The sequence below is a fragment of the Carassius auratus genome, unplaced genomic scaffold (assembly GCF_003368295.1).
Source record: "Carassius auratus strain Wakin unplaced genomic scaffold, ASM336829v1 scaf_tig00216014, whole genome shotgun sequence".
Classification (NCBI taxonomy): Eukaryota; Metazoa; Chordata; class Actinopteri; order Cypriniformes; family Cyprinidae; genus Carassius; species Carassius auratus.
In genome coordinates this window covers 209,961-224,189 of record NW_020528362.1, presented here as the reverse complement: position 1 = coordinate 224,189, position 14,229 = coordinate 209,961, and the positions used below count along the sequence as shown (strand labels likewise).

The window sequence follows — 14,229 nt, the reverse complement described above, 5'->3', positions numbered from 1 at the left end:
TAAGTAAACATGTTTAGCCAGGTCAAACTCTTCTCTCAGTGTCTTTAGTTTCAGTTTGCCATTTCTTGCACTACATTTCTTTTTTGTGATTCAGACTTTATACTCTGAGGTCAGAATTGGTTTGGATAAAAGTCCCAGATCTCCAATGCAAAAGAGTTACAAAATAAAGATAACCTATTAAAATAAAATATTTTATTAGCTATTTCTTAAAAAATAAACTTTAGGCATCTTGGTTTGGTTTAGTTTTAAGTAATTTTAGGTTCTTTCATCTCTTTTATATATATATATATATATATATATATATGTATATGAATTTATATGCATTTCCATATAGCTTCGATTTTATTTTTATTTTTTTAAATCAATTTTTTATTTTTAACTTAAGTAATTCGACAAACTTATTTCAGTTAGTGGAAACATTAAATAATTTATCCTTTTTTTTAAGTTTAACCTTTTCTTTTAATATTTCTATCCTATTTTATTTCAGCTTTATTCTAAAATGTAACATTTATACTTTGAGGACAGAATCACCTTAAAGACTCGTTCAGAGAGAAAAACCATTCATAAATAGAGTAAAAATAATGATTTAAATTATAACGTTTGGTGTTTTAGTCAGCAGTAATAATATTATATATTTTTTTAAAGTATGACCGTTAACTTAGTATCATTGAGATATTATTATAGTTTTTATTCATATTTTTATTTAGTTTTTTTTTTTTTTTTTGCATTGTGTTTTAAATTTAATTTTTTACATTTTTTTCTACATTTTTATATTTCTATATAGATAAACAAAATGAAAATGAGAAATGGAATGGAAATAAAACAAGTTTATATATATATATAATTTTTATTTATATTTTTTTCAGTTAGAGTTTATTTGAATCCAAGACGTGATAATAGTTTTGTGGCTTTAGTTCCAGTTCACTATAATAGCCCTGACTAAGACCTTTATGTGTTTGAGTATTTATCTGATCATTTATCTGTGGTATAAAGGTAGTGTTTGAGTCACTGAGCTCTTCTTTCAAGCCTGTAATGGTCCTTCAGCCATGCGTCAGATGTGTATGATGCTCAGTAGATGTGAATGTGAAGTGGATGAAGGCTCTCATCTCTGTGCTGCTCCCAGTTTGTCCAGCACCTTCAGGCCCTTCTCCTCGTACTCGGCCCGCGAGAGCCAGAAGGACTCCTTGTCTTTCATGATGTTGGCCAGCACCGCTCCTCCCATGAACACCATGTGTTTGCGCAGCGGAGGGTCTTCGATGCGGATCTTGAATTTCTGTGAGGAAACAGCAGTGAAGAGAACGCCCAAATCAGCTGGACTCAAACCAAATGAACTCAAATCTAAAACAAGAGCTGGATTTTTGACACACAGCCTGCATCTGCATCAAGTTTCGGTGAGCTTCATTTACATGTCAACAGAAGTGAACTCTGTTGCTTTTCTAAGGCCTCAGGTGTAAATCTGCTCAGCTGGGGACTCATGCATCAATGTTTTTTACACACTAATAGAGTTTTTGGAAAAGTCCATACACGAGCAGTTAACCAGTAATGGATATGCACTATTATAATATTTATTATTATTTTGATTTGACTTGTAGTTTTCATATTTTAAGTTTTTCTATTTAATTATAGTGTTTGTCATTTAGTATTGATTTTTTTTTTTATCATTTAGTGATTTTATCATTTTTATTTATACTTGTATTTTAAATATTTCTACATAATTCATTTTTTATTTCAATTTTACTTTTAGTAATTTAAGTACTTCAACCCCATCTTATTTCAGTTTATCAAGGCAACATTTCTATTTTTTTTTTTTTTTAGTTTTCTTTAAAACAAGTTTTTTTTTTTTTTTTTACTAAATTTGTAAAATGTTTTTTCTTATTTCTGAAATTTTCTATTTAGGTTTACATGCAGTATATATATATTCAGATTTTTTGTTTTATATATATATATATATATAAAACAACACTGTAGCCCACTTGCAATTCATTTTAAACATAAAGAGTCTTGTTTTAAACATAAATCTAGTAATTTTTAGGTTTATAATATAAAAAAAATCATAATATATAAAAAAAATTATACAAGTAAGCTTAAAATGAAGTTTTAATATTGAACATAATTTTGCTTGTTTTAATGGTGTTTCCTTTAGGGAGGAAAATCCAGAAATCCTAGCACATGAGTTAGCAAGACTAGCGTTAGCATGAGCGCTCACAGAAAGCTTCTCAGTGTCTCCCTTCAGCACTCGCTCCAGATACAGCTGCTTGATCTCACGCTCCAGACGGGAAGGAAGTCCCGGGTACATGGTGCTTCCTCCGGACAGGACGATGTGCTTGTATAAATCTGACCTGCAGACGGACAGTGAGACACGAGGGAACATCCCAGATTTAATTTCCATCGAACACAACTGTGACATGCGGAAAAAAGTGCTTCGCTTGTATTTGACCTGAAATATTCCTTTACTGAGGATGATGCTGTTGAATTATTCTGACCTGATATCAATGTCTGCTGCCTGGATGGTGTTGAAGAGCAGCTCGGCCACACCAACACCCTCCACGTTAATGAGATGAGGCTGGAAAAGAGCCTCTGGTGCTCCAAACCTCTCGCCTCCAACCATTATCGTCCGCCCGTCTGGTAACTGCACACCAGAAAGGTCAGTAAAAGCTTTAGATTCGGTAAAGAGGCCAGTTAAGTTCATATTTATCATGCATGAGAAACTTATAGCAGCTCTCTTGCGCCCCCTGTGTGCAGATGCAAAACTGCTTTTTTCCCATTCATTTTTCTCACAGGGTTCTTTAAAGTCTTCTTTAAGGCACTTTAAGCCATGAACCAACCTACGATGTGTATCAGAGCATTAAAAACTTTGATTTTGAAACAAAGATGTGTATATGTACAAGACTGTGAATGGTTTTAGTGGGAAAAAACTACATTTCCATAAAGCATTACGATATAATTGAATAAAAAATTATGGCAAAATACAATAATATTCATTCCAAGTTGTTGATTTTATCTATAGAAACGATGGATTTTTACATTTATTGCAAAATATCAATGTTTATACAACTATTTAAGTAATGTGAAAGTGTTGTAGTAGAAAGACCTACTTTTTATGTCATCAGAGACCAAATTATTAGTCATGTGCTGTGTTTTATGAGAGTGGGTGGAGCTAAAGAGCTCTTGGTGACTCTGATTGGTGGGATTTTTTGCACAGCATCATGGGTAATGTAGTTTTTCACCACGAATCCCACTGTTTAGCAGGAAATAAAAAACTAAATTGTTGAAATAATGTGAACAGATGGTTTCAAACAAAGCATATGCCATCGAATAACAACCCTGGAGCTCACAACAAGCCAGACTTAACTTGTTAGAAGTTATTGTTATACATGTATTTCCCTATGAAGAAACAGTTTTTAATAGAAGTGAGGGTTTAACTGGAAATCTCAATTGGAAAGTTAAATTAATATGCACTATATCTGTGCTCCTCAGTTAGTTTTGCCTAAGGACCCAAGAACTTTGCCTATTTTTGTTTCTGTTTTGTGAGGGCGTTTCCTCCAATGCCTGTAAGTGTATTTCTAGGGTTTGAGTGTATTACCGTGTAGGACTCCACCAGGACCGTGGTCTCGTTGGCCAGTTTCTGTTCCTGCTCAATGTTGTAGCCAACAAAACACAGTTTCTCCTTCATCATCCGCACCGTCTCGAAGTCCGCCGTGTGGTTGAAGGCATAGCCTCGCAGAAGCAAAAGCTACATGGATGGAATATACTGGATGAATATTTAATAGACTCTCTATAGAGTTCAATAGAGTAATGATGCTGAAATGGCATGATCAAAGGAATAAATAATATTTTAACATGCTTTGCAATAGAAGGTAGTTTTTTAATAATATTTCTAAATATTAGGTCATTTTGATTGACACGGAATGACATGAGGATTAGTAAATGATGCTCATTGGGTGGTGAGAATATGAAAAGTCCACCTTAATCAGATAGCGTGTGATGTCACGTCCTGCGATGTCTAGACGGCGTGTGAGATGAGGGAGAGAGAAGCCCTCGTAAACGGGACAGATGTGAGTCACACCATCTCCAGAGTCGATCACCGCGCCGGTCAACAGACCTGCAGGTTTGACACATCGCATATTTGACTGGAATATTTATACTGATATATTTTACCCAGTTTATATTCAACCAGTGATAAAACTGTGCTAAAGGACGAGTTTTGTGAGGCAGGGTCCCAGGCAGCCTTTATGAGCTGATTATGACTGATTTTCAAATCCCGCTTTTAAATAAAACAGACCAACATGACTTTTTAACACTATTTGAGATTAGGAAACAATATTTATAGAGCCATTCATGTCAGATGTTGTTGCTGATTTGAAATATGCTTTTTCAAACCTGAGTGTAGTAAGAGTTGCATTGCATTTACAGCCACAGACTGAGCAGACTTTCCTTGAAAAGGACTTTGGTATAATGCATAAAAGTGACAGAGTGCTTAGGGCCCAGAGGCTGAGAGGGGCCCGACTGAGCGTGATTTTAAAGGGGGGCCCATAGCAAATTTTTGTTGAGATGATAAAATATAAATCTTAACTAAACTAGAGGTACCTAACTTTTTAATCTTCCGCTTACTTTTTTTTTTAACAAGTTGAAACAATAAGGCATCACTAATTATTCTTATGATACATTCTGAGTTGTGATAACTAATCTCACTACTACTATTTGCATAACAATTTTTTTTTTTTTTTTTTTTTACAATGTTTTAATATTAGGGTGATTGGCTCTTTTGGCTTCTTTTTGATGGCCATGGGCCTAGTTTTGTTTGGCAGACCTGGCAACCCTCTGTCTGTTTTACCCTGAGCGTAGAGGGTCAGCACGGCCTGAATGGCCATGTAGATGCCGTGGAACTTGTAGGTCTCGAACATGACCTCGGCGATCTTCTGCCGGTTCTTCAGCGGGTTCAGGGGCGGCTCCGTCAGCAGGACCTTACAGTCAGGAGGGCTGATGTTGAGGCGCTGCGGGCCGAAGGTGTGATCCCACAGGTGCAGCATGTCCTCCCAGCAGCGCACTATCCCGTTCTCCATGGGGTACGAGACCTCCAGCATGGAGCGGCACTCGCTCGCCTCGTCACCAACCATCAGATCCTGGACACACGGGAGCAGGAACACACACAAATCACTGAATCACTGAGGTTACTGAATTTTTAATAAATCATCAAATTCATTTTTATTCAATTCATTTTAAATTCATCTGTGTTTTCCATTAATTCTACATTCTGCAAATGTAAAGGTGGAGTATGGTTTCAGCATCCCACGCAACTTTAATAATAATCCGCTGTCTAACGTCGACAACCTTTGAAACGTTTTTAAAGAGAAAATGTTATATATCTCCGAAATATAAATATATAATAGAATAGTTCATGTGTATTGTTTATACAGCATTTTTGTGTTTATTGAAACGTTTGAAATGTATGAAAATGCAAGGGATGTATTATTGCATTAAATAATGTAGAATATAGAATAATATACTATATTTATTGCTACAATATGTGTAATTATTTTAATATTATTATTTTGAATTGTTTCATATTTTGAATATTTTCAGGTTGTATTTTAATTTGAGGATAGGTTTTAGTAGTTTTATGTTTTTGTGTCATTTGCATAGCTTTTTTTATGTATTTCTGTATAACTTTAATTTCTTTTTATTTATTTTAACACTTTTATTTCAATGCAGTTTTAGTGTTTTAAATGTATTTATTTCACAACTTGTTATTGCAACATATTCAGATTTCATTCAGCTTTATTTTAATTGGGGAAACAATTGTAATAATTTTAGTTTTAGTTAATTATAACAAGACTAATGTGTACATGTGTGTGTGTGTGTGTGTGTGTGTGTGCATGGGCGTGTGCCTGTGTGTGTGCATGGGTGTGTGCCTGTATGTGTGTGTGTGTGTTTATATTTTGTTTTGCCTGGATAACTCACCTTGATCTCTATATTCCCAACTTTTGCATCTGATCGAATGATGGGACGTCCCACCAGGGCTGGGAAGATGTGATCGGGAAAATTGGAGCCAGCAAAACCACACTTGACAAACTGCAGACATTATGTGGGAAGATGACAACTCAGTTCTCTTCTGTACCACCTTTTTCAGCTTTCTGAGGTCAGCGCTGCAGATATTGCACCGAATTATCTGAGATTGGCTTGTTTTGAAGAACTGCAGCTTCCTCAGCTCCCTCTAACTTCCCTATACTTTCACTAAACTGTGTTTTAAAGTTTCAGCTCATCAATCTCCAGACTAGAGCACTTAAAGCACTTCCTCATCTGTGACCAATAACCGTGAATCTTTTCCCCTGCCACCTTTTAAGGTGAAGTGAGTGGTGTTTCTGCGCAGACGTGTTCAGACAGATTTCAGCAATGCAACAGGCCTCTGCATGAGCCCACCGCAGGCATGCAGCGATGCAGTCACTACACTAGAGTCATGCACATCAAAAGTTTAGTTAAGAATGATGGAAGCTTTTAAAAAAGCTATACATTTAGCTCTATGTACGTTTCTGAATGAAAACAAGTTTCCTTCAACATTCATTTAAACACAAATACACCTGTGCATCAGTATCCAATATTTAAATCAGTGATACATAGAGTTTTAGCCCCATAATAATGAGTTGTACATCTCTTACCCCCGTCCCATTGTCACAGACGACCACTTTCCTCCCGCTGCTGTCCATGCTGTTTGAGATGAGCCTCAGGGAAACACCCACAGTGGCTGTCAGTGAGGATGTAGACGCTCGTCAGTCTCGGTCAGGCTGTTTTGTGAAGTGAGGTCAGATTTAAAGGGGCCGGTTTATCTGAGGAGGAATAGAACGACTCCGCCTTCACTGCAAGCACTGCTTGTTACACTCTAAAAATATGACTTTTAATGGAAAAAACAGTGATGCAAGAATCTTACTGTAAAACTTACTGTAATAATTGGTGAACCTTATCATACAGAAAATATATTATACTTTGAAATAAGTAAAGAATGTATCATTTAAATTACTGTAAAATGATGCATAAAAATAATGAACTACCTTATAATTGACAATTTATAATTTAGAAAGCAATACATGTACTTTTTTACGGTAAAATGTAAAAAATGAAAGCCCAAAGGAAAAATCTTTTGAAGTCACCTTAAATGTAAGAAATTAGGAAAATAAAACAAGCTCAATGGAATGGCACCACAGACGCAAATACAGTAATATACAGCAATTTAAAAAAATACAGTAAGTCACTGTATGTGGAGTCTTTTGTGGAGTCACAAAAAAAAATCCCATGATGCAAAGGGTATTACAGTTACCTGCTGAAAATGGTAATGGTAATATACGGTAAATAACTGTAGAAATTATGGAAATGTCTAAAAGTGTATCATACAATAAAAGTTGCATTTTAAAAGACAATACATGTCATTTAAATATTCTGAAAACTTGTAAATTACCTTATAACTGAGAAAATGTTTGGTCTATTTAACGAAGCAATGTTTACAGTAAAACAGTAAAAACTTTTATCCTGCAGAGTTAAACTCTAAAAATATCCAATTTAATGGAAATAAATTACAGTAAAAACCTGTTGATTGGTGAACTTATCCAGAAAAATATATTTATATTATAATGTATTATATAAAAAAAACAGTAGCTATTTAAATTATTGTAAATGTTTCCTTATAATTGAGAAAATGTATACATCACAAAGCAATATTCATTTTTATATCCAAGTAGGGATCAGAATTTCTTCTTTTGGGTTTTTAAAGTCATACAGACATGAGAGTGATTAAATTATGGCCAAATTTCCATTTATCATTAAATTGTTCCTTGAAATGGTGATTTAGGTTTTGTAAAGCTGTTTTATTTTTAACTTTTGTTTTACCAGCCATTCAGCATCTACAATTCAATCTTGGAGTCTCTTAGATTCAAAAATAATATCATTTATTTCACATTTTCAGACAAATGAACACAAGACGGTCCCGTTCTTCTTCGGTGAGTATGGGTTTGGAAATGATAAATGACGGACGGTCATAAAGTCTGATGTCGTCCTCGAATATAGGCACATAAAAAGCTGAGTGACTCTGTTTGCTGAAATGAAATGTACAGAAAGTTGATTGCAAGATGCTGTGTGTTCACAATATATTCAAATTCACAGTGTATTAAAAGGGAAGCAGCATTTATATTCCATAACGTCAGTTAATCTATTTTCATCCAGGCTACATCATTATATTCAACAGATGAAAAAACTCAATGGACCTAAATCCTCATTTACCAACAAATAACAACAAAAGCTCAAGTAAATGACATAATCTACACTCCATTCTTATGAAAACATACAGCAGCGAGTCACTTCTACCTTCTGTTTTCAGTGGGTCTCTTTTTGGACAAGCAGATCTAACTGCTTCATGCTTTTGACAGATGTTTGCAGAGCTATGAAAGGCCGGGATGGACGATTTGATTTCAAATACACAATATGCATAATAGATGTCCTTCTGTGTGATACGACTCATATTTTGTGCCACCTGAGCATTAGGATGATTGAAAAAGCCAGTGAACCTGAAGAGATTGATTTGGCACGTGCCTTTTAAGAGGTCCAGCCTTAAAATTGCAGATCCTCTTTGGTCAGGGACGAACCGATCACGATAAAAGGGAGCAACTGAGAGCTCAGTCGGACTTCTTGCAACCTGATTTCTCGGTCTTTCCTTTAAGTGCATGTACGAGCAGCAGTCCTCTCCCCTCCAGACGCTTCAAACGCTCGTGTCTTTGCGTCCGTCTCGGAGGGCAGGTGCAGGCGTTCTTCACGACTCAAACTCGCTGTCGCTGCTGACGGATATGTCTGGGGTGGAGGCCCCGGTCCCCCGCGGCCCTGTGCCCGAGCTACAGTCACTGTTCTCCCCCGGGCTCCCGGGACGGTGCGGTGAGGAGCCCTGGAGGTGCGTGTTGTGCTCCGAGGAGCATTCTGGAGAGCTTCCGGAGGGATGGAGGCATGAATCTTGTTGCAATCTGAGGGAATGAATAGAGGTAGAAGAATATTTACTCTGTGCTTGAGATGCAAATCAACAAAGATACATCTGAAGCTCTTAAAACTCTTACATATGAAGGTTCCAAATGCAGGTTTTTTTTTCAGTGATGTCATAAAAGAACCTTCAAGTGAACAGTTCTAAAAAAGAACTGTTTTTGAAACATTTGGAACATCTAAAGACCCTTCTGTGCAATTAAATAATTCCATGGATCTTCATGGAACCGTCACTGCCCCCACAAATAACTTTTATTTTTAATTTGAGTTTGAGTGTAAAAGCACACAGCTCTTCTGAAGCTGTACAATATCCAAGCCTGTCTTGTAATTCATGTGAGAATGTCATAAGCATACTTTTACGGCCCTTTTTGAGCTCGAGTGTATAAATCACACAATATACTTAGATTTACGGATAGAGATTCTGCCTAAAAACCTATTTTGTGTTTCACAGGAGCAAGAAAATAATGTGAGGAACAATGTAGGATTAAATAAATTATTATTTATTTATTTATTATTTTTATTATTATTTAATATGAGCTGACTGTATTTCTATAAGCTTCAGCGTGAAACACTTCACAAATAGGTTTCATTTGTTATCTACTACATTAGTTAACATGAACAATACTTACAGCATTTCTTAATCTCATTTAATGTTAAGTTCAGCATTTACAAATATATTATTAATATCAAAATTCATATCTGTTAACATTAGTTAATGCACTGTGAACTAACATGAACACAAATGTTTTTTATTAACTAACATGAACAAAGGTTAATAAATGCAGTAAAAGTTATATTGTTCATGTTAGTTAATGCATTAACTAATGTTAATAAATTAGAGCTTATTGTAAAGTGTTACTCTTTACTGAATATCACGTAATGTGGGTTTTGTAATAGTGTTTTATTTATCAACATTTTTAATTAGTTTAATTTTTTTGTATGTTTATATATTTTGGCATTCTTTGTTAATATATACTCATGGTCAAGGCAACATTAAGTTTTTCCATTTTATTTTATTTAAAATTTATTTCAATTAACAGATATCATTTTGGCTAATATTAACAACACTGAATGAGAAACGAAATACAAACTGGCTTGTATTATTCCAGACAGGTATTACCATAAATCTCGATGAATCATGTAGCCTTGTTTTTTGTCCCTCAGCCGTTCGTTTTTACAGAGTGTGAGTTTGTGTACCTGTTTTTAGCAGACGCCGCTCTGTCCCGCTGTCTTCTGTTTTTGAACCAGTTGCCCACCTGAGTGGGGGTGAGACCCGTGGCCTGGGCCAGATGACGCTTTCTGGAGGGGTTTGGATAGGGGTCCTGCAGGTACCATTCCCTCAGGAGGCTACGGGTTCGCTCCTCAAAAACACAAAGAGCACAAGAGCACTGTCACTAGCCCGAAAAATAAAAAATAAATTTACTTCAAATATACATTATAATTTGGAGTTGGTAAGATTTCTAATTTTTTTAAAGAAGTCTTTTCTGCTCAATATGACAAGAAATAGAGTAAAAACAGTGACATGTTATTAAAATTTAATATAAAAGTTTTCTATATGAATATATTTTACAATGTAATTTATTCCTGTGATCAAAGCTGTATTTTCAGCATCATTACTCCAGTCTTCAGTGTCACATGATCCTTCAGAAATCATTCTGATATACTGATTTGATGCTCAAGACACATTTCTGATTATTATCAATTTTCTTTGTTACATTATCAATGTATTTACTGACGCTTTTGAATATTAATGCATGCTTGCTGAAAAAATCGGGGTTGTTTCTCAAACATTTAAAAATGCTAGATTGAATCACGAATTCGTCCAATTTTTTTTTTTTATGCTGACCTCATTAAAACTGTAATAAACTATTTGGCGAAGCTTCATTTCAGATTCGCTGTTGAGTCTTAAAAAGACTTGAAGGTTAGCAGCTTTATATCTTATTAAAGCACATTTACATTTGCAGATTTATAGATCACTATAAGCTGGAGAAACATGATCTTGTTGTTAGGGATTCACATCTAATGAACTGCCTTCATGTGCACTGTGTTGATTTGTTACAATCAGCTTCACTAGATACATTTGTAGTCGTGCGGTAGTCTACATTTCATCATGATGTCCTTGGAAATCCAAAGCTAAGAAAGACAAAAGTTGTTATTAGGCTTAAAGCACTGTTCTGGGATCAGGCCTTCTGAATCAATCCTGGTTTGTGCTAGTGATCAGCTAGCGTCTTATCTCATTTACTGTCTCCTGCAGTGATTAAGCATCATTTCCTGCATTTCCACCTTTGTGAAGCGAACCAGCACGAAGACCACTTCATAATCCACTCTCCGTTTCAATTCACATTGACCAGACTGTAAAAACAGTCACGGACTCGGGGAATCGTTATGAGGGCTTTGCCAGGCAGTTTAGCTGTGAGTAAATCTAATGTCTGGAGCAGGGTGAAAAGGTAGAAAGTCATCATGTGGAATAAGAGCTTAAATGCCACAGGTGGTCCTCGGCTCAAGAGGCTTAAGAAGCGCCGGCGGCGTCTCAATACGCCGAGAGAGACTGTGCACTAGACAGTGAGCCTGCAGGAGCAGCATTGAGACGCATAGCTGCTGGAGATTAATGCTGGGCTTGTATTGTTGCTGGAAGAATGCAGTGTAATTAAGTCCTTATTTGTTTGCACTAGCAGACTCTTAGAACGGCTTTGTTAGTCGTCACCTCGTGTATTCAGGTTGAATCAGTCGCATTAAATAACATTTTTGACTGGAATTCAGCAAGTTAATGTAGATTTTATAACATGAAGCACATTGACGAAACATTTTAGTGCACAAACGACCAGATACAATGCACTTTACTGTTGAATGACAGTCTTAAGGTTTGCATATTCAGCATGCTTTTGTTTCATATATATACTTTTTTTGAAAGTTGTAAATAAAGCAAAGATTATTGGGGTTTGTTTCACAAGAAAATACTATTTTAGTCTCTTTATTTTTTTAAATGTCAAGTTTAATTCAGTCCTACTTGCCATTTATCCTGTATATATGTTTCATTTAAATTCACAAGTGAATGAAAAACATCCAGAAGTTAAGCTTGATTAAAAATAATCTCAGGATTCTGCTCATGAAGCTATTTGACAGCATCGCAACTTAGAAGAAGACCAGATATGAGAGTTTGAATTTGTTTAACATTTATGATCACTGTATAAAACAGTGCATGCTTTCTATCTGTGCTATGTCAAAGCTTTTATGACTAATATATTATTTTAAAATGTGGCAATAATGAGTGGGTGTGTCCAAAAAAATCCTCCCTTCAGTCTTTAATAGGTTTATACTCAGAAAAACAGGTACAAAAGCTGCCACTGGTGGGGTCTCTTTTCAAAAGACACACCATTTTTACCCATAAAGGATGCATATTAAAGATGCATATTAGTCAAAAGAGTGCGGCCCAGGTTTGCATCTTTCTCAAGTTTTGTGTCTCACCTTAAAGCAGTGCGTCTTCTGCTCGCCGTCCCAGATGGTCCGAGGAAGGGGGAACTTCTTCCGGATGCGGTACTTCTCCACGGGCCCCAGGGGCCTCCCCCGCAGGCGCTCCGCCTCGCGGTAATGCGCGTCCAGCCACAGGTCCTGCAGCTTGGCGTGGGACTCGCGCGTGAAGCGGTGGCTCTGCAGGATCTGATAGAGAGCCTCGAAGTTCCCGCCGTGGAAGGCGACGAGAGCGCGCGCGCGCATCACCGACTCGTGCCGGTTGAGCAGCTCTCCGGCGGAACCGGGCACCGCGGCGGGCAGCGACCAGAGGAAGCGCCCCAAGCGCTCCATGTCTCCCGTCTCCTCCAGGTTCTCGCAGACTCGAGCCACCTGCTCAGGGGTGAACATCGGCAGAGGAAACATGACTAGGTCTGTCTGGTTTCAGGTTTGAGTTTGGCGCGACTAAAGTTTATATCACCATTGCGCGCGAGCGACTGAATCCTCTTACAAACACTGATCCACCTGTGATATGAAGTGGCTCTTGAGCGACTGGTCTCTCGGTAGGATCTGTGTGTCTCTTCTAGTAAAGGAGGAGCGGCAGAAGTCAAGCCTATTTATAGAGAGATCGAAAGAGCATCTCCGCGCTGGTCTCGAGGGGATTATAGCCTCGGTCATTAGCCGCTTAGCGGGGGGTTTCTGTTCGCCGAGGGACTGACGGGATGATCGGGTTGTTAGACTAACTGAGGAGCACATTAACTGTCAGGATGGCCGACAGAGACTTATTTCATTCTGCTGGATAAATGGAAACCTAATGCAGTCAGTGAAAACTGTTCGGGTTCATAGCACAGGAAGGGGCCAAATCTTCATGTGTTTGACTATAAAGTACTGCACTGTTCTAGTGCCTGAAACACAACTGAATGCAATTCATGTAAATGTAATCGAGGCACTTTTTTCTGCATTATTCCTCACTCCTGGTTCTGGTTCTGGTTCTGGTTCTGGTTCTCAACAGTCCCAGAGCTCGTTCTCCATCATTGCATGAGACATGCGCTTCAAAGTTTAGTGAACCTTCATTGAATTGTATATAGCCTAATTAATGATCAATGAAAAAGTAAATAGTGAATGTTCAAATTAATTGCAATAGTTGTTTCATAGCTGTATTAAACTGTGTAGCTACAAAGAAAAAGCGAAATATAACCTGTTCTCTTTTGAAAAAAAAGAGCTGAAGCCAACGGCAGAATGTAAATTATTTTATGTATTTAAATATTGTTTAATATTTGTGCTTACACATGATTAAGTATTATGCAAGTGCATTTTGGTGGTTTTGCAAATTACACAAATGATGCATGCATTTTTTTAAATAAAAAATAAGTTTAATCTATAACAATTAAATTATTATATAGTACACAAATCATCAAATATCTATCTATCTATCTATCTATCTATCTATCTATCTCTCAAGGACTTTGTTGAAACCAGTTGCAGATCATTTCTGGTTGATCACAAACAGACTTGTCTCGTGCATGTGACTAGTTAAAATAAGATTGTAACAATAATACGTGGTGTAATAATACATTATATACATTTTTTATTATATAACAATCATTTGAATAATTAAAAATTATATTTAATTATATAATTATATGTATACATTTTTAATAATTTTCTATCAGTCGGTCATCTGTAATGCTGCCTTGTCGGTGAAAGTGAGTAAAAACATCATCTAAAAATCCAAATAATTAAAAACATTATCGCACAAACAAAAGCTAT

At 36.5% G+C, this 14,229-nt stretch overlaps 2 protein-coding genes across 2 annotated transcripts; both read right to left on the bottom strand.

The window, feature by feature from the left end:
* Positions 1 to 803: 803 nt before the first annotated feature.
* zgc:101810 (actin family protein) lies at positions 804 to 6,795 on the bottom strand. The gene is made up of 8 exons (XM_026262098.1): positions 6,657 to 6,795; positions 5,962 to 6,072; positions 4,835 to 5,123; positions 3,966 to 4,102; positions 3,584 to 3,733; positions 2,484 to 2,629; positions 2,207 to 2,339; positions 804 to 1,273 (listed from the first exon to the last, which is right to left on the bottom strand). The coding sequence occupies exons 1-8, from the start codon at positions 6,702 to 6,704 to the stop codon at positions 1,103 to 1,105; spliced, it is 1,185 nt and encodes a 394-aa protein (XP_026117883.1). The 5' UTR covers positions 6,705 to 6,795; the 3' UTR covers positions 804 to 1,102.
* Positions 6,796 to 7,918: 1,123 nt separating this feature from the next.
* On the bottom strand, positions 7,919 to 13,247 carry LOC113096684 (homeobox protein SIX6-like). The gene is made up of 3 exons (XM_026262097.1): positions 12,478 to 13,247; positions 10,210 to 10,373; positions 7,919 to 8,999 (listed from the first exon to the last, which is right to left on the bottom strand). Exons 1-3 carry the CDS (start codon positions 12,883 to 12,885, stop codon positions 8,795 to 8,797), a joined length of 777 nt encoding a protein of 258 aa, XP_026117882.1. The 5' UTR covers positions 12,886 to 13,247; the 3' UTR covers positions 7,919 to 8,794.
* Between the last annotated feature and the right edge of the window lie 982 nt (positions 13,248 to 14,229).

Excerpts from the sequence above, each read along its gene's own strand:
- LOC113096684 (XM_026262097.1), bottom strand. The coding sequence starts at position 12,885 with ATGTTTCCTCTGCCGATGTTCACCCCTGAGCAGGTGGCTCGAGTCTGC. Across the intron at positions 10,374-12,477 it reads AGAAGACGCACTGCTTTAAG|GAGCGAACCCGTAGCCTCCT; the intron begins GTGAGACACAAA and ends TGTGTTTTTGAG. Across the intron at positions 9,000-10,209 it reads GCGGCGTCTGCTAAAAACAG|ATTGCAACAAGATTCATGCC; the intron begins GTACACAAACTC and ends TCATTCCCTCAG.
- zgc:101810 (XM_026262098.1), bottom strand. The coding sequence starts at position 6,704 with ATGGACAGCAGCGGGAGGAAAGTGGTCGTCTGTGACAATGGGACGGGG. Across the intron at positions 5,124-5,961 it reads TTGGGAATATAGAGATCAAG|GATCTGATGGTTGGTGACGA; the intron begins GTGAGTTATCCA and ends CCGTGTGTCCAG. Across the intron at positions 2,630-3,583 it reads TCCTGGTGGAGTCCTACACG|TTACCAGACGGGCGGACGAT; the intron begins GTAATACACTCA and ends TCTGGTGTGCAG.